This window comes from Rhododendron vialii, chromosome 10a (assembly GCF_030253575.1).
Source record: "Rhododendron vialii isolate Sample 1 chromosome 10a, ASM3025357v1".
NCBI classification, from domain to species: domain Eukaryota; kingdom Viridiplantae; phylum Streptophyta; class Magnoliopsida; order Ericales; family Ericaceae; genus Rhododendron; species Rhododendron vialii.
Genome location: NC_080566.1, coordinates 9261225 through 9283922, shown reverse-complemented (window position 1 = coordinate 9283922; position 22698 = coordinate 9261225). Strand labels below are relative to the sequence as shown.

Here is a 22698-nt window from a genome sequence, read left to right as displayed (position 1 = left end):
TTTTGCTTGTACTTTTTGGTTTCATTCTGGAGTACTTCTATTCCGCGGTTGGATATAGGTTGCATTCAGGAAAAATCTGATTCCCACCGGGAGGCAAGTTCGGTGGTTTGTTCAATAATCCCATTGGAGATTGGGACCGGAGACTGCAGATGACATTTGGAAAACGAGGGCGGAATAAAGTCCCTGGATCCATAACCTCCCGTTGCCATCCCAAAATCTAAGCTGGGCGATAATTGATGAAGAGCAGCATTTGAACGACAAAGTGCAATATTGTGGGGATTAATCATGTGAGGCGGGGCAGGCGGGACGCAAATCATTGAACCGATCTTCTAGTAACCTTCATGTTGCAACAGTTAGTTGAAAGTGAAGGGGTAGCTAAACAGTACAAACACATGGAAGAGCCCTAACCTAACAGTCTCCAACTCTGCCCACACAACATCAGCAGCACCCAAAAGAACAGAAGCTCCAGACAAACAAAACTCAACAGAAGAGAAACAAGACAAAGCAACTACACAAGGAAAGGAAAGGAAACTCAGCACATGGCCTTTAGAGCCACCCGCTGGCTTTTTAGGACACCTCCACTTTAATATTGTGTTAAGACAATGACAAAACTTACGGTGATCAATGTTCCAACGAACAGAACCACAAATTATACATCATTAAAATTTTTTTGAGAAAATGAGTTGGTTTTCCAAACCATCTAAAGTGGGCAACTTCTATTTTTTTCGATTAGCATCTAAAGTGAAAAGGTTAGAAGAGGGAGGTCGGGAAAATGTTGATATCTAACAATCAGAAGTCCTCTACCATGCTTTACAAAGTAACTTGAGCTCAAATCATTTTAGTGAAATACTCTAAAATTCCATTCTGGGTAGCGTAACATTGAATAAAGAATGAAGAAACCCCTATGTACCTGCTTTAAATAATATCCTCCAACGTATATAGACGTTTCCTTTAAATTTGCGCATATTTACAATGCAAGAGGCTCATTGTTGGCATCACAACTAAGTCACTTTTGTGTTAGCTAGACTCGTGCACCCAAAAGGTATCAGGATCTGGACTGAACAGAGAGAAATCTGGAACTTCGAGATTTGCAATGTGCCAATCAACAAAACGAGCTTGTACCGACTTGAATAGTAGCAGGATGGAGGGTAGAAGCCACCACCTGTCATCCTCCCTGTTTTTGCAAGAATTCCAAAGCTTAGAAAATTCAACACAAGGCGGGGAAACGTGCTTGACATCAAAGCTATGCGGTCTCCAACACGACCAAAAACCTAAAATCTGAAAAGAAGGAAAAACCTCCGTCCGTACCGCTGCTTATTGACATTTAATTAAAAGTCTTATTCTATGAGGCTGTGAAATGGCGTCTCCTCACCGTTAGGTTGTTTCCACAGGGTTCCACGGTCATCCCCTTAAAAATATTACGGTATATTTCTCCCTCCACACAATTTTGGTCCTTTTTGAGGATTCCAACTTTAAAAGAAGGCATGCAATTAATCATCCCAAATTCAAATAAAAAAGTTCTTCACTATGATTCCACTTTAGCATATATTCCCGAGTTCTATTAAGGGGTAATTTTCTCAAAGATTACACTTTTCTTCTTTGACTTGTTGATGAGCTCTTAAGTTTTGGAACATCCCAAAATTGAAAGGACAGACAATGAGGGTGTGAATATGGTATTCGGTTTATTGTCATTTATGTTTATGTAGAGGGTAGTCAAGTCTTCTACATTATCAGAGTTTGTTTAAGCTTGTTAGGGTTAACATACATAGCTTTCTTTTTCTTTTGTAACATCCTCTTTGTGGAATACAATTATCTTGGCATGTAGCTATTCTCACAACAATGTATGTTCTTAATGCCCACTCCTCTCCTTTCTATAATCTTTTTGGCCAAGTTCCCAACTAATACTTGTAAAGAGCTTTTGGTTCAACATCTTTGTCCTTCTTCCTAGGAGGGAGCGTAATAAGCTTAGTGCGCATTCTAAGCTTAGTGCACGTTCTGTCTTGTGTTTTCTTGGGGTCAGGGATTTAGCACAGAAAGGTATAGGTGATATCTAAGAAGCACGAATACAGAAACGGGATACGGATACGATACAATACGAATACGCGGATATGCGATTTTTCCAAAAAGAAGGATATGATACATTGAATATAAAAGTAAATAAAAAAGATATTATATATATATATATATATATATATATATATATAATTTTTAATTCCCAAAATCCCATTAATGCTTAAAGTTTCACTACACAAGTTCACTATTTCACATACACACAACGAGAGAGAAAGAGAAGGGGGGTGGGGGGATATTGTCCGTGTTTCTGGTGTCAATTGGTGGGGAAAAAGAAAAATATAATCCTAATTGCAATTTTAACCCATATATTTCAAGTAATAACATATTCACCCTCGCGCGTATCCAAAACGTATCCGCGCGTTTCCTAAACGTATCCAACGCATATCCGCACGTTTCCGTAATGTATTGGGATACCAAAAAATAATTCTAAAAGTAGGATACTTTAAAAAAACACATCGGATACGTATCCGAGAGTATCTGGATCCGATACAGAAATAATATGTGATACGGAGGCCAAAATAGAGTATCCATGCCTCATAGGGTGATATGATCCAATCACTGAGAAGTTTTACGGGTCTCGTCGTGTTATTTTCTTGAGCATTTTCTTTATTTCACTCTACCTCTAACAACAACACGTGTCTAAAGAAGTCTTGATTCACATGGATTCATATCCATCTAATGCGCCTCCTGAGAAGTACACTTGCACTCTTGAGGTATCTGATATTCCCACCTTTCCTCATGCACTACATATGGTCTACTCTCATCCCGCCACCCGCCTTAACCTTTCGTTTACTTTCACCTACTGGTTCTACTCCTCTCAGCAGGCTTCTTTGGACTCTGACGCCCAATATCCTACTCTGGATCGTCATCCACCGGTGAGATTTGGTTTTACTAGCACTTGTTTCTCTTCTTCCTATCGTTCTTTCCTATCTCGTATACATATTAATTTTGAACCCTAGTCCTACAAAGGAGTTTGTGATGATCTTGATTAGGTAACTGCCATTGGTGAAGAGTTAGCTAGCCTTGCAAAAAATCACTAGGAAGCAAGTTATGTTGCTAGCTGGGAAAAATCTTATTGGCTACAAACGGGTCTATGAACTGAAAACCCATTAAGATAGGTCGTTGGAGCAGTATAATACCCATTCCATTGCCAAATGATTTTCTTACTGATGATAAGGTTGTAGACACTTCTATTGAGTTGCATGTGTGCTCTGCTTCACATGGTTATACTCTTGCTGATCTAACAGGGTATCGTGAGCTCATTTGGTGCTTAGTTAATTGTAATATGACTCATCCAGATATTTCTTATGTGGTTCACATTATCAGCCGGTTTATATCAGCTCCTCGTTCTACTCATTGGTCTGGCTTGTTTATTGTTACACATCTCACGTTATATCCCATGGTTAAAATGTTGGTATCCATCGCAATAACAGTATCGGTTGCGATGTTGTGGTTTCCGGTTGTAACAGTTGTAGCGTAACAGTATCGGTCACCGAAGATGTGAATTTTATTGAAATTTCGCACAACATTGGAAAAAATTACCGATACCAACAGCCTGTATTTTGTCTGTGATGGTCCATATCGGCCGCAACAGTCCTTTACCTTTGTTATGTATCGGCCCATACCTTTACGTATCACCGAGACAAATGCAATTTTCCTTCACAACACAATATCGGCCATAACGGTACTTGGTACCTACAGACGATACATATCGGCTGATACCGTTACGTATTACCGACATTTCGATATATCCGTACTACTGTATACTAGTGTTTACTACTCTCTTTCATTTCAGGCTAGGATCTTTGAAACTATGATGATTGGGCAGGTGATATCTCTGATCTATAGTCAACCTCAGGTTTCTGTGTTCTTGGTGATTCTTTTACCTCTTTTAAAAGTAAGAACCAATTTGTTATTGCTCGCTCTAATGCTGAAGCTAAATATCATGCTACGGAATCTGCTACTTCTGAAATAGTTTGGCTCCAATGACTTCTGTCCGAGATGGGGTTTCTCTTCCGTTTCCACCCCTCTTTACTGTGATAATAAGAGTGCCATCCAGATTGCACAAAATTCCATATTTGATGAGCATACGAAGAATATTGAGATTGATGGTCATTTTTTTCGCCATCATCTTCAGTCAAGCACTATTACCCTACCATTTGTTCCATCCTCACTATAAATGGTCGATTTCTTCACCTAAGACTTGCACGATTGCTCAATTTGTTTTCTACTTGACGAACTCACGATACTCTCTGCACTCGCATCCTGAGTTTGAGGGGGCTGTGAATAGAGTATTCAGTTTATTGTCATTTACGTTTTATGTTAGGTTAGTCTAGTCTTTTGAAGTAGTAGGGTTTGTTTAGTCTTGTTGGGGTTGGCATATGTAGCTTTATCTTTTTCTCTTGTGACATCATCTTTCTGGAATACAATTAGTTATCTTGTGTGTCTTCCTCTCTTGATATGGTTAGCATATGTTAAGAATATTGTTAGCCTTAGTATGAGTCTCACATTGATTAGTTATGTTTTGTACTGCGATATGATTAATATAAATAACAATCGTTAGTGTTAGGGTTAATTAACACCCTATACATTCTTCTATTCTCTCAAACAACATCGTATCAGAGCCTCCCTTACCCTAATTTCCCCTTTGACTTGCCGCCAGTCACCACTACGTTTGTCATCGCCATCCAATCTACGGCCACTTACCACCATCATCACCACCATAACCCAGCTCCAAACTGAACCCTAATTGACCTCCGTTATGGTTCGAAATACCTAAATTGAACCCTAATTGATCGTTATCTGCTTCAAACTCCAAAACCCTAGATGTTCCGAACCATACACAGCCCTAAACCTGGTTCGAAATCATGCGATTTATGCTTGAAATAGCCTCAATCATGTCCAAAACTCATACCCAGTCCTTGTACCCTTTTACCCAGTGACCGAAACCCTTGAAAACCCTTTACCCTGTCCTCGACAGCTCTTGGTTCCCCATCGTGACTACATCTGATCATTACTTAGCGACCACTGCCGGCCATCAATGAGTCTCCGGCGACCCTCGCTGTCCCTCGCCAATCTCCGGCGAGCCTCCTGGTTGCTGTTTTCTTATGATTCGTGATTCCTTTGTGGTTCTATGTTCAGTTTGTGCCTCTCTTGTGCCTTTCCTATTATCTGGTTCACTTTGGGAATCAGTTCAGTGGTCTTCTGTTCGTGATACAAGCTCTTGTGACGTTCAAATTATGTTCTCCACTCGGTAAAGATTACTTTTCGTCGGGTTGCTATATCATGTGGTGTATGGATCGTTGTTTTTGGATCAGCTTTGTCAGCTTTGAATTTTTAGTTGATTACTCATGTTTCGTGTGCTGTTGATGCTATGAGATGATTGTCCGATCCGGTGGTCAGTTGGTAGTCGTTGATCGTGTTAGGTAACTCTCGTATTTGGCAACTTAGTTGGTAGTTGTTGCTATAGTTCTTGTTGGCCTTTTCATGAGGTTGCTTGGTTGTCGTCTCTGGTTTGCCGTATTGGATACGCTCGTTTGATTGATTATCTATGCTACTAGTTGCTGTTGATATTGTCGGTCTGTTCGGCGCTCAGTTGTTCTCTTAGTTTGTTGGTGATTCCTTGGGCATCGTTTATCTTTGGATTGGTTGTTCATTCTTGGTTGTTGACTCCTTGGTAGACAAGTAGACAAAGGTGATTGGTTGGTGGGTTGATTTGTTAGTTGATTACTAGTCTCTCGTCCGTTATTAGTTATCACAATGGAATCTAATATTGCTTAGGCTGTTCATGTGGTTTTGGTTATTTATCTAGCCATGGCCGACCACGATTCAGGATTCAATAGTCGTGGTCGAGGTCGTGGTTCTAAATTATGCACATATTGTGGAGGCACAACTCATATAGTGCAGTATTGTTATGATCTTAATGATTTTCCTCAGGCTCATCAGGTTACTGCTTCAGAGAATATTGGGTCGTTTATTCCTTATGCCGACACCATGGTGACTATTTCTGCAGATGAGTACCAACGCCTTGTGTCGAATCAGTCTTCATTTATGGGTTTCTAATCCACTGCTACGCTATCTCAGACAAGTTCCTCCGTTGCTTGCATTGCCTCTTCTCGTCTTTCGACTCCTTGGGTCATTGATTCTGGCGCCTCTGATCATATTACTGGCACTTCTACTGTTCATCTCGAGTTACCTTAGCTGATGGCTCTGTCACTGATATTAATGATTTGGGTTATGTTCCTGTTTCTTTATCTTTAACTTTGGACTCTGTGTTGCATGTTCCTCGTTTTCAATTAAGTCTTATGTCTATTAGTAAACTTACCAAGTCATTAAATTGCTCTGTCACTTTCTTCCCTGATGGTTGTGTGTTTCAGGATCTCAAGATGGGAAGGAAAATTGGTGGTGGTACTAAACGTGGTGGCCTATATTACTTTACCGACAATATTCACCCTAGTTGCCCTTCAGTCTTCAGTGTCACCCTATCAACATCATTGTCGTCTTCGTCTTGGTCATCTATCCCTTCAAAACCTTAAACAACTGGTACCTTCATGTAGTCATGTTAATGTTTTGCCCTGCGCAATCTGTGAGTTTAGTAAACATCATAGAGTGTCTTTTCATCCTGAGGTTGAGAGTCATGTGTCCCATCCTTTTCACTAAGTTCATTATGATATTTGGGGTCCAATGCGTGTTCCTAATGTTTTTGGCTCAGTACTATGTTATATTTGTCGATGATTACACTCATGTCACGTATCTTTATATCTTATGAAGGAGAGGTCCTAGTTGTCTTCTATTTTTAAGTCATTCTATACGAAAATCAAAACTCATTGATACTTGCATTCGTATGTTTCGTTTTGATAATGCACATGAATATTTTCACAATGCTCTTTCTAAATTTTTTGATGATCATGGTATAATTCACCAATCTTCTTACACTCGAACTCCACAACAAAATGGAGTTGCCGAACGCAAGATTAGGCATTTATCAGAGGTTATGCGTGCACTATTATTTCAAATGCAAGTTCCTAAGTCTTATTGGAGTTATGTTGTTCTCACAGCATGTTACTTGATCAATCGTATGCCATCTAGCGTCCTACACGGTCAAATACCCCATACAGTTTTATTTCGTGGTCGCCCTCTCCACTCATTACCTCTACGAGTGTTCAAGTGCACCTGTTATGTTCATAACATGCTTTGGATCCTGACCGAGAAAAACTTGATACGCGGTCAATTCAGTTTATTTTCCTAGGATACTCGCGCACTCAGAAAGAGTAAAAGTGTTACCATCTCTACGTCGTCATTTTGTTTGTGCTGATGTCACATTTAATGAGTCATTGTACTTTTACTCAGGTGACCGTATTCCAGATGACGTTCCTAAGACTGAGTCTGTGTTTCCTATATATGTGCCATCTAGTCCTCCCTTCCAGGTGTATGTTCATCGGCAGAAAGTATTAGCAGCCCCACAAGTACCAGCCACCATAGCTCCTCCGTCCTAAGATCCGCTTGCATCTCCGCCTCCGCCATCACCTGGTTTTCCTATTGCTCTTCGTAAAGGTACTTGTACTTGCAGTACTCACCCCATTTCTCACATCGTCTCCTATGATCACTTATCTCCTCTTTGAGCTTTCACTTCGTCCATTTCCTCTATACCTGTACCTAACACTGTATAGGAGGCCCTTTCTTTGTTTGAGTGGCAGACAGCAATGGAGGCTGAGATGTATGTTCTTCATGAAAATGGCACTTGAGAGTTGGTACCTCTTCCGCCCGGAAAGTCTACTGTTGGTTGTCGATGGGTATTTACGATCAAATATTATACTGATAGGTCTGTTGAGCGTTACAAAGCTCGCCTTGTTGCTAAGGGATATACTCAGACATATGGTGTTGACTATGCTGAGAGCCTGAGACTTTTTCACCGGTTGCCAAGCTTGGTTCTATCCGGCTCCATATCTCTCTCACGGCCAATCTTGGTTGGCCCTTATTTCAGTTGGCTATTAAAAATGTCTTCTTTCATGGGGATCTTCAAGAGGAAGTTTATATGGAACAACCACCTGGGTTTGTTGCTCAAAGGGAGCGTAATCAGGTATGTCGTCTTCGCAAAGCACTGTATGATCTTAAGCAGTCCCCTCGAGCTTAGTTTGGGAAGTTTAGTGATACTGTCTTGCGATTTGGGATGCATCGTTGCCAATCTGATCATTCTGTATTCCATCTCACATCTGACCGAGGGAAGATATTGTTGATTGTTTATGTAGATGATATTATCATTATAGGCGATGATCAGAAAGGCATTGGTGAGTTGAAAGGTTTTCTACAAAGTCAATTTCATACCAAGGACCTAGGAAAATTGCGATATTTCTTAGAGTATAGAGGCAGCGCGGTTCAAAGATGGTATCAACTTATCTCAACGAAAGTATGTGTTTGATATTCTAGTGGAAACTGGTTTGTTTGGGACTAAGCTTGTTGAAACTCCTATGGATCTCAATGTCAAACTCTGTGTTGACCAGGGGGAGTTACTTCCTAATCCTGATCAGTGTCGTCCCTTGGTTGGTAAGCTGAATTATCTTACCATTACTCGCCCTGATATCTCGTTTGCAGTTAGTATTGTGAGTCAATTTATGTCTGCACCTCGTATTCTACATTGGGAAGCTGTTATTAGAATTGTTAAGTATCTTAAGACTCATCCAGGACGTGGTCTATTTTACCGAGCTAGTGGACATTGACGTGTTGAGGCTTTTACTAATTCCGATTGGGTAGGAGATCCACTACAAGATATTGTGTCTTTCTTGGGGGAAATCTTGTAAATTGAAAAAGTAAGAAGTAGACAATAGTTGCAGTGCAGAGGCTGAATATCGAGCCATGGCTCACACGACATGTGAACTTGTATGGGCCCGCTCGTTTCTTGAGGAGATAGGATTTAGTGTGCCATCGCCTATGAATTTGTACTATGATCTATGTAGCACGGACACGGAACATGGCAATTCTAAAAAAATGGGGATATGGACACGGCGGAGGACATGCCACGTGTATAAATAAATAAATAAAAAATATATATTATCATTCATAAATTTTTTTTTATGAACCATCATTGTATATGAATAATTTCACTAATTGTATAATTTTTTTTCAAATGCATAATTACAGTTGACTCCAATTTTTTTGAATAATTTCATGTTAACCCCCAAAAAAGTAAAAATATTACATTTTGACCCCCAGCCGTGCCCCCGTGTCCCCAAGCCGTGTCCAATACGTGGATACGGTGCCCTTTTGGAGTGTTAGAGCTTTATTGACTATGATAATCAAGCAGCGATTCACATTGCATCTACTTCAGTGTTTCATGAGAGAAATAATCACATTGAAGTTGACTGTCATCTTGTGCGGGAAAAGTTAGCTGGTGGTGTGATTGCAACTCCTTTCGTGGCTAGAGGCACACAATTGGTAGTTATGTTTACTAAATCATTGTTCAAACCATGGTTAGAGTTGTTATGTAACAAGCTGGGTCTTTATGATATCTATTCTCCAGCTTGAGGGGGAGGGTTAGAATATTGTTAGCCTTAGTATGAGTCCCACATTGATTAGTTATGTTTGTACTACGATATGATTAATATAAATAACAGTCGTTTGTGTTAGGGTTAATTGACAGCATATACACTTTTCTATTCTCTCAAACAACAGCATATATAATTTTTATCTTTTTCTCTTGTAACATCATCTTCGTGGGATACAATTATATTGTATGCCTTTCTCTTCTAACAAAGGGAAGGAAACTAACTTTCGAAAGAAATAGTTTCATTGTTTAGCAAAGGGGTTTTAAACACTATATCTGCCTCCAATTTCAGGTTGTTAAATACTATATCTGCCTTCAAATCTGAAATGGATTTTACCCAAATTCTATTGACATATCTATATCTGCCTTCAAATCTGAAATGGGTTTTACCCAAATTCTATCGACACATCTACAATAGCCAATGTCTAAGAAAGAACTAGCACTCTATCAAAAAAAAGAAAAAAAACAGAAAGAAAGAGAGAACGAACTAGCAAAATTGCCATTCACGTGGGTTCAACAATGCAAGCATGAGCACATGGTTATCACCGTTACCCCAAGAATGCAACCATATTGTTTCCAAAGAGCATTTTCTCAAAGCTCAACAATCTCACCTTTTTGCATTTGACATGTTTGCTTCTTCAGGTGGCTGCAAAGAGGAAAATCCATAGTAACAAATGCCACATATGAAAGCCACAACCTGCAAAAGGACAGTTTTTTTTTTTTTTATCAAACTAAGCAGCAAAGATATCTGATGAACATGATATGATGTGTCAGATACTCCACTTCTTTCTTTTTTTTTTGGGCAAGTGTCAGATACTCCACTTTGTACAAATGCATCACTCAAATACAACATATAACAGATTTCTCTACCCTCCAATCAGAAATGATAACACTGCTTTGTCAGATTGCATCACATGGTTTAAAGGTATGTGAGTTGAAACACTTCAAGGGGCCATTTTGAGGAAAATCTCCTTTCCAGTAGAGCCTCTTTGGAATGAACAAACAAAGAGAGAATCTGACACTAAGATTTTCTTCAATCTCTGGGTATGGTTTGAATTCCCAAGAGAGAGAAGAGAATCTTGTCCATGGATTTCCAAAGCCCGGGAAGCTGCCATATCTTTTGGTTTAATTCATGAAGAGATGGCTAGTGTTTATTTTGACTTTGGATCAAACACAATAATTGTATGGTCTTTTATCTCTTGTCATTCCACCTTTGGGAGAAGAACAAGGCAGAGTTGTGCTAGGGTTTATTACATGGAAAAATCATTAATCTCCACCTTGGTGAGATACCCTATATGCTTAAACCGCGCTGTTATCAGAGAGACAAAAGTGTTTAAGGTGTTAATTAATCCTAACACATAACATGTATTATTTTTATTACTCGATACCTCATTACAAGACAAGAATAACCAATGTGGTACAATCACAATACTGACTATATTCTAACACTCCCCCCTCAAACTGGAGAATAGATATCACGAAGTCCCAGCTTTACATAACAACTCTAAATGTGGTTTGAATAACAACTAGGTGAGATATCAGCCAACAGAGCTCCTATAGACACAAAGGGAGTAGCCAACACACCATCATCAATCTTTTCTCGAACAATGTGATAATCTACCTCAATATACTTGGTTCTCTCATGAACTACCAGATTTAAAGCGATATGGATTGCTGCCTAATTATCACAATACCTAGGGACAGGTACTTGCACACCAAAACCTAACTCAAGTAAAGCTCTCACCCATACAATCTCACATGTAGTGTGAGTCATGGCTCTATACTCTGTTTCTTCACTAGACCTTGCAACAATGGTTTGTTTCTTGCCCTAGTCAAAAAGCTAGGAAGGCAGTAGGTAGTACAACAAAAATGCGCCTACATCCACAAGACAGAAACCGTTCCTTACTGTGTGAGAGGAAAATAGTACAAGACAAAAGCTTTAAGTTTGAAAACTGAAACTCAAACAACTTATACTCCCTCTCTCACCCTTGCACTTGATAGACACTTGCACACACTTGATATTTTTCACACACACCCATACACAACTTTCAACATTATTCTTCCTACAACCACCACCACCTTCCTTGATATAGTCATTGACTTGCAAAGAAAGGTAGAATGACGAGATGAAAGTGATAAAACAACTATCGTCCATGAACCAAAGTCGAGCGAAAAACCGCTAGCCGTGTCTTCAAGAGTTAAACCAAAACATAAGGCCTCCTCCCTTTCGGACTATGGAAAAAATTGAATCCATTCTCTCACTTGGGAACTGAACCCAGTGCGACCAGAATTCACACATAGCCCCACGGATTGCGTATTGGTATACACGTTCTGAAAGATGCGACGCCTATGTTCAAAAGCATGAGTTTGTCAATTCAAAAGTGTTTTCCTCTTTATTTCCTCAATATTTTCCCTAAGAAAGACAGATAAAATGTAACAAAGCAAAGATAGAGCTTTAATAGAACAGCTGTAAAATACGCAACTTTAAATACAGCAAAATTAACGGCAGACATAGTAAAAACTTACAACATTTGACAGAGAGGTAGCATTCCATAAAGCGTAGACCCGAGCAAGTGAAGATCTTCTAGGCCCTTTACTGAATATGGCATTTAAGCCTGCTGGGAAGAGAGAAAGCAAGGACAGAGGAAGAATAAGCAAAACAGCGAGAAAAGCCCCAAGAGATATCCAATAGAATTGGAGCAACGTAAGGAGGGTGACGGAAAGGTCTGCCAAAAGAATGATAGAAATCAACAACTGTACGGTATCCTGAAACACAAAATATTTACGATATTAGATTGTTAATAAATAACACCCAATCAAGGCAAATAGGAGCTTCCTTTAATATCATCCAAGTACCTCACGTCCAACAGGTCTTGTGTTGTGCAATAATAGGGAAAGTGGGAGTAGAAAGTCTGTTCTAACATCCAAAGATTTCACAGTCGCATCATTTATTAGACCTCCATTAACTGCACCTGATATCCTCTTGCGTGATAATGCATTACTTGTTTGATTAATCTGATGCAGTTTCTGATGACTTTTCTGTGTTGCAGCCCCAGCTTCCCTATAATATGGAACATAGGAAAAATCATAATCGTGAAGCCTGCAAAACTTGCCATTGCATTGTCTAGATTGCAATATACTAATTATGACAACAAAAACAAAAAATAAACGACCTGAGGGCCACTGATATGTGCAGAAAGGAAGATGGATTTTGAGCATCGGAGTGAATGCTCTAATCTAAGAGCAGCCAATTTGTGCAAATAATTCTGAAGGGTTTATAAGCCATCCTATCTCCTAGCACGCCACTTCAGTGGGACTTAAACTGTGCAATGACTCATTATTTTGCAACTTTGGTACGGTTTGTTGGTTGTTGATGCACTTGTCACTAATTTTAATCAACAGGAAGCACACCAGCACCGTTAGTTTCTTTCTCTGCCAAAAATCTATTAGAGGGGGGTATTTATATCTGCCGTTTACACCCTGATATATCTGCGAGATAAAAAAAAATCGCATGCTTCCTATATGTATTGGTAGTTTTTGATTTACATGTATTGGTAGTTTTTGATTCACAGACTGGTTTACAACCGTTACAGCTGATACTCGACCCTTGCGAATGATTGAGGAACTATAAAAAAATTATTGTCAATAATGCTTTTTACAAATTCGCAATCGCTACAATTGATACTCCAGATATTGTTACACAACGACCATGATCATTACGTGTCCCGAAACCATTATTTAAAACCTTGCGAGGTAATGAATACCATGAAATAGAAGACAAAATCACAATTCAAACATCCTCATCCCAATCATCTAAAGATTGCAATACAATATTAACCAACCCATACCCATCAGTTTTCCAGAACCCCATAGCATATGGGACAACTGGATTTACAGTTGACAAAAAATATTCTGATATTAACAACAGAACCAGTTGGTTGGGGCTGTGGTTGATGGGGCTGTTTGGATGGTGGTGTGGGGTTGTGGTTTTGGCCGGATTTGGCTTGGTTTCGTGTTCAGAGGTTTTAAGAGGCAGCGATGGCGGCGGTGGATCTGGGTTTCGTTTAGTAGTTGTTTAGGATTGAGTTTTATTTTGTTTTTACAGCTTTCGGTGCTTTGCTGTTCAGACTCGGGTGATTCAGGGGTTTGTAGGTGTTTGGGGGTTTTCTGAGAAGGTTTGTGGATGGTTTGTGAGCGACGGCAGAGGCTTGGAAGCAAGGAGCAGTTGCAACCGTGCAGGGGAGTGTCAGTGCTATGGAGGCGAAGGTGGTGTCTTTCTCAAGGGTTGGGTTCAAAGCTTGGTTGTAGCAAGTTCAGAGGTGCACGGCGGCAACTTTGGATGGTGGGGCCTGGTTGGGTTGCAAGATGTCTGTGGCTAAAGTCTCTTGGGGCGTTATTGGGATCGGTGACATACGGCGGGTTCACGGTGATCCTCACAACAGAGGCGGCGACATTTCGAATTCAATTAGGTGTAGGATTTTGGATGGCAGGTGGCTGTGGGGTTGTTTTAGGGTTTTGTTGGTTTTTGACCGATTGGGTCTCGGGTAGTTGTGAACACTAAGTAATTTTCATTTTCATTTGTCCTTGTCCTTTTAATCTTCATAATTTTTGAATTCGGAGACTTTGTAATTTTCGAATTTGGAGATTAATAAAATCTTTTTGCTGATAAAAAAAAAAAAAACAGCAGCAGCAGCAGAACCCATGTAGTCCCTAATCATTGGAGGTATGGGTGGCTATGTTACATGGACTCGGATGTAAGTATCGGGTGTGGATGCAAGTCCAAGCGTTGGACCTTCCTAAACTTAAATCTTAGGATACGTGCATATGTGTCCCCAACTTGGGTACGGTACGGGGACATATCCTGAACTCTCGTTTGTATTATATATTGCATAATTTTCTGATATTATGTACCATAAACTATGTTTACAAATGTATTTAAACAAGAAAGGGTTAAGAAAATTATGTTTTTGCTATTTCCCTATTTCCTGTTTATGTGAAATACTCAAAATATCGCTTTTCGAGCTAATTTGATATTCCTTTTCTGTAAGTATCTTAACAATTAGAGGATCCGAGTGTCCAAAAGGATACAGGTGTCGGACACATCGACATGAGTACTTGAGCCAAAATGAAGGATCCATGTAACATAGATGGGCGGGGGAGGATTGGAGATAGACCTAACCTTTGGCAATATGCACAAAGTAGCTGCTCTTAGAATACCACTGAAACAGTGGCCCCCTATACCTGTTTTGTCATGGAACCATGCCCCCCAAATCAAAGCCAAAAAATATTGTGATATTAAGAAGGTGTTAAATATGGTGCTGCAAGAATTGTATTAACCACGATTCGATACACTGGATGAAGAAACGTCTTAAATAGAACTACACAAAAAAGGCCTTAAGTAGAACTACACAAAGTTACCTTGGACACTCATCACGACTTTTGTCTGATAAATCATATTGATGCAGAATGTTGAAAGAGTAATCACCAACCACTACCAAGATACCAAGCTGGTAATAGCCAGTAGCAGTAGCCTGAAACCATCCAAGCTCAATTCTAGCTCCATGGAACTCAAGCTGTGGGTTTCCATGACTTCGGATCCAACTAATAACAGGGACTAAAGCAGAACGAATGGCCCCATGCCTAACTGTCCTTAATTGGCCATTCAAGCCAGCTGCCAAGCGATTCCAGACAGTTACAGGGACATGCTGCGGATGAAAAGATATAACCTTTGTGTCAGATAAAAATATGCGAGTGAACAACTCCGGCAACTAATATGCGAATGAACAACTCCTGCAACTACACTGACTTTAATTGCCAAGATACCTGGCCAAGAAGATTTGTCAATAGCATGTCGCTATGAAGATTATAGGGTGACATATAGCTGCCATCCCCACCAAAAATTATCCACATCGGAAATCTCTTCTGTATAATTGTTACCATGTCTAAACGCTTCTCATCACCACCAAGGAAGAAATCAATGTACGCAACCATCAAGTCTGGGGTAGCTCCAACCTGCACAAATTGCAATTTGTGCAAGAACATCACAAAGCAGGCGGAAAAGGTTAGGATGATGGATTAGCTAGAATTCTAACATGGGAAAATGCTCTCATTAAATTTGTGTTGTAAGTCTAGAATTTTAGGACGCATGATTAGCTAGAATTCTAAGAAGGGAAATCTTTAGAGAAATCTTATGGGCTAAGCCTGAAAATGTCATGCCTCCTTGATTTTGATACATTCTTGCTATTGTGTTGTGTTGGTGAGGCATATCCGCTTCTATATCCCCATTTTATCCTTTCTTTTTCTTGATGACAAACACGCCAATGTCCTTTGGATATACCATACTGACTTCAATCCACAATATCCCTCACCTACCACATAAGTTGGCTGGAGATCAAACCTGAGATAATACCTACTGGTATGACTGATTAGACAACGTTAGTCCAATTGTAATATTCTCAAAGAACCTAGATTACTGAAACTAAACTCAGGAAAAATATCGTCGGTGTCCCTCATTATCATCAACCAATCCCATTCCCAAGTAAGGAAAGTCTACATCAATCCAAGTATCTTCCAAGGATATTTGAGGAAACCTACAAGTGGACTTAGATATTGGCACATTGCAATGGAAAGTGATGGAGTGTTTTCAAACCTTCATTCCTTTGTATAGAGCTCGTGACCGGCATGATCTCAGACAAGAATGATCATATTCTGATTTCACAAATTCCTGAAGGCGATGGATTTTATTCCTCCTACGCCACTGATTCCAGGACCACGCACAAGGATACGCAAGTACAGATAGTATGCTGTGCACCGAACCTTCCCACCAATCATATGCAGCAACAGAATTGATCTCATCAATAAATCTGTTAAAAGCGTCTTCATACCTGCAACTCAAAATCTTTTGGAAATCACAAAGGCAAACTGCAAGCAATGATATGGAATAAGTAAATTTAGCAGAAATTTGTTTTGATACTATGGGAGAAGGGTTTTTCTATTCGTAGTCTTTAATATGGAGTTCTCCCTCAACTAATAACAAGAGCAATTGCATATATGAATAACTTGTGCTTCTGTCTTGTTAGGAGTACCAAAGGAAGCAAAAGTTCACAACCTATGAGTAATTAAGTAGTTTCTTACACGATCTCGATAATTGCATTGGGAGGAGAGTAAGGAAGATGCCAGGGTTCCCTGAAAGTATTGGGACCCATGAAGTACATTCTGTGAACATGACTTTGAGTTTCTTCAGCTCTGGTCCCCCGTACCTATGAGTGTAATTATGGCTTACAAAAACAAAACAAAAAAATGTACTATGCCACTACATACATAAAAATTGTAACGAAGGAATGTTTGCTTAGGTCAATGTACCTCTGATAGGGAAAGGAGAGAAGGCAAATGGTGATGACTTTGGCGGTCAATTGAATTAGCAGTGAGATACGAAGAATCTGACCCAACATATTTGATTCGCAAAGTACTTAACAACAGAGCTACAAGCACCAAAATACATGACAGCGAAAGTGCAAAAGGCCAAGGCCCTCCGAATGTGTAAATCAGATCTTCAAGAGGTGTATAGCAGTTTGGCATCCTGTACTTCTCTGACATACATTTATAGGGGCAAGAATGCCGAGTCACTCCCCCTACAATAGATGCAAATCCATGTGGCAATGAATAAACTAAAATAATCCCACGACAAAATGAAGAGAAGGGAAAAGAAAACAGGATATGTAAATAAACACCAAGAACGCAGGGAAAAGATAACTCAAGCCCAGAGTACCTCGTACATATATAAAACTTGCACGATTTGGAAGAATCTTGAGGGAACAAGGAGTGCACAGACTTGCATTGGAGCCTTCGACATCTTTGTAAGTGCCAATGGCGCATTCCTAAAAGAAAGAAGAATAACAAGTTTTTTATGATTGCGGGGGAAAAATATTTTACATTTTCCTCCAGATAACATTACGTTGTATAATGCTGTTAATGAAAGCAACAAAGAGCGTCGCAGTTCAAGTTCAACTTTAGACAGCAACCATCCAAAGCCAAAAGAAAATGGAAAAAAAAAGACACCTGGCAGAATGTACCGAAGAGACCCTTAGGGCACTTCTGTCCTGTAACAGTCCCCTCTTCTCCATGAAGACCGCCAGCATCCCCAGCACCCCCACTATTAGACATTGAAATTAAATTTAGTTAAAAGTAAATGGTTCTTCTACAAAGAGGAAGCACAGTCCGTTTCAACAGCCAGATAAAACAATTAAGACAGAGAGCTAAACACTTGGTACTCATAACTCCACACCAAAAAGGATTTTCCTGAAAACAAAACAAATGGACTCTGCATTTGGGCAAATACGGCTACATCTAAATAAAAAAACAAGCAAATGATATTTGAAAGATTTTACACAGTCTTGGGAAGAACTCAATCCCAAAGCAAGCTATTGAAGTGAGGGTACCTTCACGCTTATGTACTTTATATCACTTTGGTACCGAGGTGATGTGGGACTTCACTTTGGCATGCTCCCTCGCCAGCACTTGTGGCGTGCATGCCAGAGAAACGCACCTTACCCATACCATGTACCTAGCTCATGTTACACAGTTTTGGGTAGAACCTAGCCCCAAAAGTTATACAAATGAGAGAAGCAGAAAGCAAATGGGGACCAGATGCAAGTGGAAAGACTTGAACCCAAGACCTCTCACAACCTGGGCTTTGAAACCATGTTAAGTTTGCAATTCTCCCAAAAACTTAAGTTGTTAGGACATGGGTCCCACAATTTATAGCAAACCATGTTAAGTTGCAAGTGGAGATGTAAATAACCATAGATAGAGCGAAACAAGATCAGAAGGTTTCAAGCAGAATACAAATGCATACCAAATGCAAACAGAGAGACTTGAACCCAAGACCTCTCCCAACCTAAGTTCTCATACCATGATAAGTTCTCTTTGTCCCAAAAGCTTAAACTGCTACGAAATCTGCCTAGCACGTGAAGATGCAGATATCCACAATGAAACAGGATACGATGGGCCGATGGGGAGAAGTATCAAGCATAATGAAAAAGGAGAAGAAATGCAATTGAAGAGACTTGAACCCAAGACCTCTCAGAAACATAGCTCTCATACTAGATGAGCCTCAGTTAGCCTTTGATCACAATGATAGATGCAAAAGTAATCATGGATGATGCCACAGTTAGGAGACACAGGCTGCATACCTGGTGTTGATGGTTCCACTTATACTTGCCAGAGGAACATATTCGTCCCCCACATATATCTTGGACCAGTGAAAGTGGACTCTTCCACCACCACCACCACCACCACCAAGAGGACCACCATGGCCACCATTGACAGATAAAGAGGAGTTCTCCTGAAGGACAAGTGCTTGAAGAAAAAGAAGAATTGTCCCACCAGAACCACCACCAAGCCCACCAATCAAAGTACCATTGCCGTTTTTTGTTGGTTTTGCACAGCTTTGACCATCAGTACTCATAGAGCCATTTATTTGGAGCCTTAAAAGAGGCCACTGCATGGATCCCAACACTAGTACACAGAAAGAAGAGCAAAAGGTAAGCATGACTCATAGAACAGAATCAACTAACTATATAGTGTGAAGCCTAACTATATAAACCCCACAACTGCATCTCTTTTTTACTCTTTATTTACGAATCACCTTGTGGTTTGTGATGGCCTCCTGAAGTTATTGGAGCGACAACAGAAGAAAAGAAGAATAAAAGAAGTTAAGAGGATAAGAAGTCCCCCAAGGAGCAACACAAAGGAAAAAGTAAACAAATTTATCAAAGCCTTTTAACCACAATTCACAAACCAATTTCCAATCACTACAACTAAACAGATTAATAGAAGAATCCCCATAAAAAGGAGAAGAACCAAAGTCCAAATAGACGGCAAATATCACACTCTAGCCTCCAAAATCCAAATTCAGTTTCTAAGTTCAAACTCCACAGAGGCATCCTTGAAATACATGTACCTATCCTTCATTTTGTTTTATTCCAAATTCACGGAACCAATTTAACCATTCTATGTTTATAGAATATAGGAAAAGATGGTTGATAACCAGAAAAGATGAAAAGCTTCTCCTAAGAATTACTTGATGATAATAACACTAGATGAACGAGCATGCTGATTTACTAACAATTTATTTCTTTTTTTTTCCATTTCTGTCGAAGTTCAAAGCTCAAGAACAGCTTACCTATTATTCCGCCTCCAGCCACGTTTCCATTAGAGTCATTAGGGCCCTCAGTTCCACTTCCTAACTCACAAGGTAGATCAGCATCACCATATATATTGCCACCTTTAGCCACCATCCCATTGAAAATCCCTGAGCCCCCGCTCCCCCCATGTCCAGCCCCACCACCAGCACCATTCGAATAGTTGCCCCTACCAATACCTTTTCTGCATCCTGAAAAAGGTCTTCTTTGAGTCCAAAACACATGTACTTTTATGCAAAAATCAAAGACTTCTTTACTATAGAACCTTCAGAGACTCAAAAAATAAAGCAAAACAACTGAAATGTTTTTTTACATAGAATTTGATAAGGGATCAAAACTTAAGAAATCAGAGAATTTTACCAAATTCTGATGCACTTATCATGCCACCAGTATCAACAATGACAGTCCTTGCCCTGTGAATGTGGATGATACTCCCCTTAATGAGGCCATTCACAAGAATGTCCTCGACCCGGCAAATCTGCATAATTGAACAATAACAGGAAGTTAGTTCGCCAAATGTATGGGAAAGGTAGACAGAAGGAAAATTCAAGCCTTTCAGATATTATGTTCCTGTCACTCAGTTGCTCACAAACAAGAATTGTGCTTTCAGCAGCCACTCAATAGCAATATGGTAGAGCTCAAGATTCACAACCACCAAACAACAACATAGAAATGTTGGTAGTATGTGAAATGATGGCAAATGCGGAAGACGACAACAACAACAGCAGAACCCATGTAGTCCCCAATTGGAGGTATGGGCAGGGGATGATTGGAGACAGACCTAACCTTTGGCAATATGCACAAAGCATCCAACTCAAAACTATTCAACAATGAGTGGAGGTGAGATGTGGAACAAGGTCGAACACTCATATATTAGTTTTGAAGGTGAGAGGTGGAACAAGCTCTATCACTCTAGCACCAATGGAGAAAGAAACAAAGGATTCACGACATAGGGATCATAACAACCAAAGGTACACTAAAGGCACAAACAAAGGGAGAAGCGATCAGTAGGAAAATATAGCTTGCCCAAAAGCTTTTGAAATCATAGCTCTGATACTAGGTTCAAACATCCAACTCAAAACCAATTGGCAATGAATAGAAAAGATGCCCAGATTCGTACAGTAGCTTTGAAGGTGATAACTAAACCAACGTGGGACAAGCTCTAACAATGTGCAAGTATACAGTGATGGTATCAATCATCATTTGAAACATTATAGGATGTGTACCACCACATGTTCAATTATCTGGAGCAAGCATACAACCTTGTTATGTTGAATATGCCAATGCATAACAAGGAACAAAAAGTGAGCTCCCAAAAGCAACAAAAGAAATAAGTATGCATTTGTTTCAACTATCAGCATACCAACATTTCACACCCAAGATGTATTCGATATAATATAATTTGCTCATTAATTTTTGCTTCCCTCTTATTTTTGAAGAGTTTGTAAGTCTATTATGTTTCATACTGAATATAAGACTAGCAAAGGTATGGAATATAAAATTACATTCAACAGGATATTAGTGTGTTGCATACAGTATATCTCCAACAACGGTTTAAATTTAATCGGTCAAGCAGGCATGTTGTGATGGTCAAAGGCCCAAAGTTACCTGTTCCGTTACCCTATTTTTTGTAAAAGGCTTTCAATTTCTATAAAGAAATTAAAAACCCAATCAAGGCTGATTTCCATCAACGCATCAAGCAACAAAATTTTATATAAGGACAAAAGGAAGAACTACTTGCAGCTAATAAAGTAAAAATAATAGAATCTTACTTGCAGTGAAAACGACAGCGTGTAATTAACATGGCAATCATCAGGTGGTGTTATTAAATCCACTGGACATGAGGGACTCTCACAAAGCGATTTAGTTACCCTAACAAAAAGGGCAGTATCAAATTCAGGAGCAAAAACACGTTTTTTTACACGAAATGAATTTCATAATCAGCAGTACTTAAAAATGGGCCAGATATCATGCTCACATGCTCTTACTATTATCGTCATCCAATGGAGCTTGGAGTAGAGAACCTGGCCCAACCTGTCAACAGATATAAGATGTAAAACATTGTATGGATAAAAAAGGCAACACAAACATTATTAACTGGATAAAGCAAAAATGGTTTATGTAGACTGACAAAATTATTTAAAATAAGGCACAAAAACACTACCACCGACATCTGGGGGCTACAAGGACCAGCTTAGCCAATTGATAAGATAAGTAAGGTAGTCTTTAATCAACTGCAAACAAGCATGAGTGCACAAGAAATGCACCTTTTCTTTGTTCTTTTTTTGCATGTACAGAAGTTTTCAATGATTACGAAACAAAATAGTGCATCTTTTGATTCAAATTATAATTTTAGAGATTAAAAACCAAGTAAGTCAATCATATACATGATTGCAGACAAGGATCTTTTAAGATACCCACATACATGTAAGATCTGATCTTACAGTAATGTTATAAAACAGTGACAAGGAAAGTCGCTGGCCTTTAATTGCATCACCATGTCCGGTCAACTTCAGAAATCCCTGACCATACACAGCCAAATTTTTGTTCGAACTGATGACTGAGTTTTCCTGCAAAGAAAAGGGATCAAACTAGAAAAAAAACTCAAGACTCTGATTTCACCACTAAATAAGGATGAGTTGCAACAGCCCTACCGTAAGAACAACGAGATTCCTCACTTCAAGGATGGAAGTAGTAACAGTTCCACCACCATCGATTTGGATTCTGGAGTTCCACATGAGTAACATTTTGACAGAGACTCTGAATGCACCATAAACCTTCAGTTGAAGAGAAGAATTCAATCAGAATACCATGAAGAACAAAACAATTTTTTTTTTTACATTCAACATTTTAGGTGCATCATTATGACACTTTCTAGCTTTC

General features: G+C 39.5%; 1 protein-coding gene across 2 annotated transcripts in view; it reads right to left on the bottom strand.

Annotated features, from left to right (window-relative positions):
• Nucleotides 1-809: 809 nt before the first annotated feature.
• Nucleotides 810-22698, bottom strand: part of LOC131302612 (uncharacterized) — a 28246-nt gene continuing 6357 nt past the window's right edge. Inside the window, exons 6-23 of one of the 2 annotated variants that reach the window (XM_058329336.1) lie at nucleotides 22470-22592; nucleotides 22260-22406; nucleotides 21794-21849; nucleotides 21588-21687; nucleotides 20176-20293; nucleotides 19797-20006; nucleotides 18805-19129; nucleotides 17672-17765; nucleotides 17382-17490; nucleotides 16976-17244; nucleotides 16748-16872; nucleotides 16263-16497; nucleotides 15437-15625; nucleotides 15032-15318; nucleotides 12470-12674; nucleotides 12140-12379; nucleotides 10225-10310; nucleotides 810-1174 (exon numbers count right to left, since the gene is read on the bottom strand). In XM_058329336.1, the coding sequence (XP_058185319.1) occupies nucleotides 1018-1174; nucleotides 10225-10310; nucleotides 12140-12379; nucleotides 12470-12674; nucleotides 15032-15318; nucleotides 15437-15625; nucleotides 16263-16497; nucleotides 16748-16872; nucleotides 16976-17244; nucleotides 17382-17490; nucleotides 17672-17765; nucleotides 18805-19129; nucleotides 19797-20006; nucleotides 20176-20293; nucleotides 21588-21687; nucleotides 21794-21849; nucleotides 22260-22406; nucleotides 22470-22592 (3075 nt within the window). In that variant the 3' untranslated portion in view covers nucleotides 810-1017. The remainder of the gene's footprint in view (nucleotides 1175-10224; nucleotides 10311-12139; nucleotides 12380-12469; nucleotides 12675-15031; nucleotides 15319-15436; nucleotides 15626-16262; nucleotides 16498-16747; nucleotides 16873-16975; nucleotides 17245-17381; nucleotides 17491-17671; nucleotides 17766-18804; nucleotides 19130-19796; nucleotides 20007-20175; nucleotides 20294-21587; nucleotides 21688-21793; nucleotides 21850-22259; nucleotides 22407-22469; nucleotides 22593-22698) is intronic. The other variant, XM_058329337.1, reaches the window with a different exon arrangement.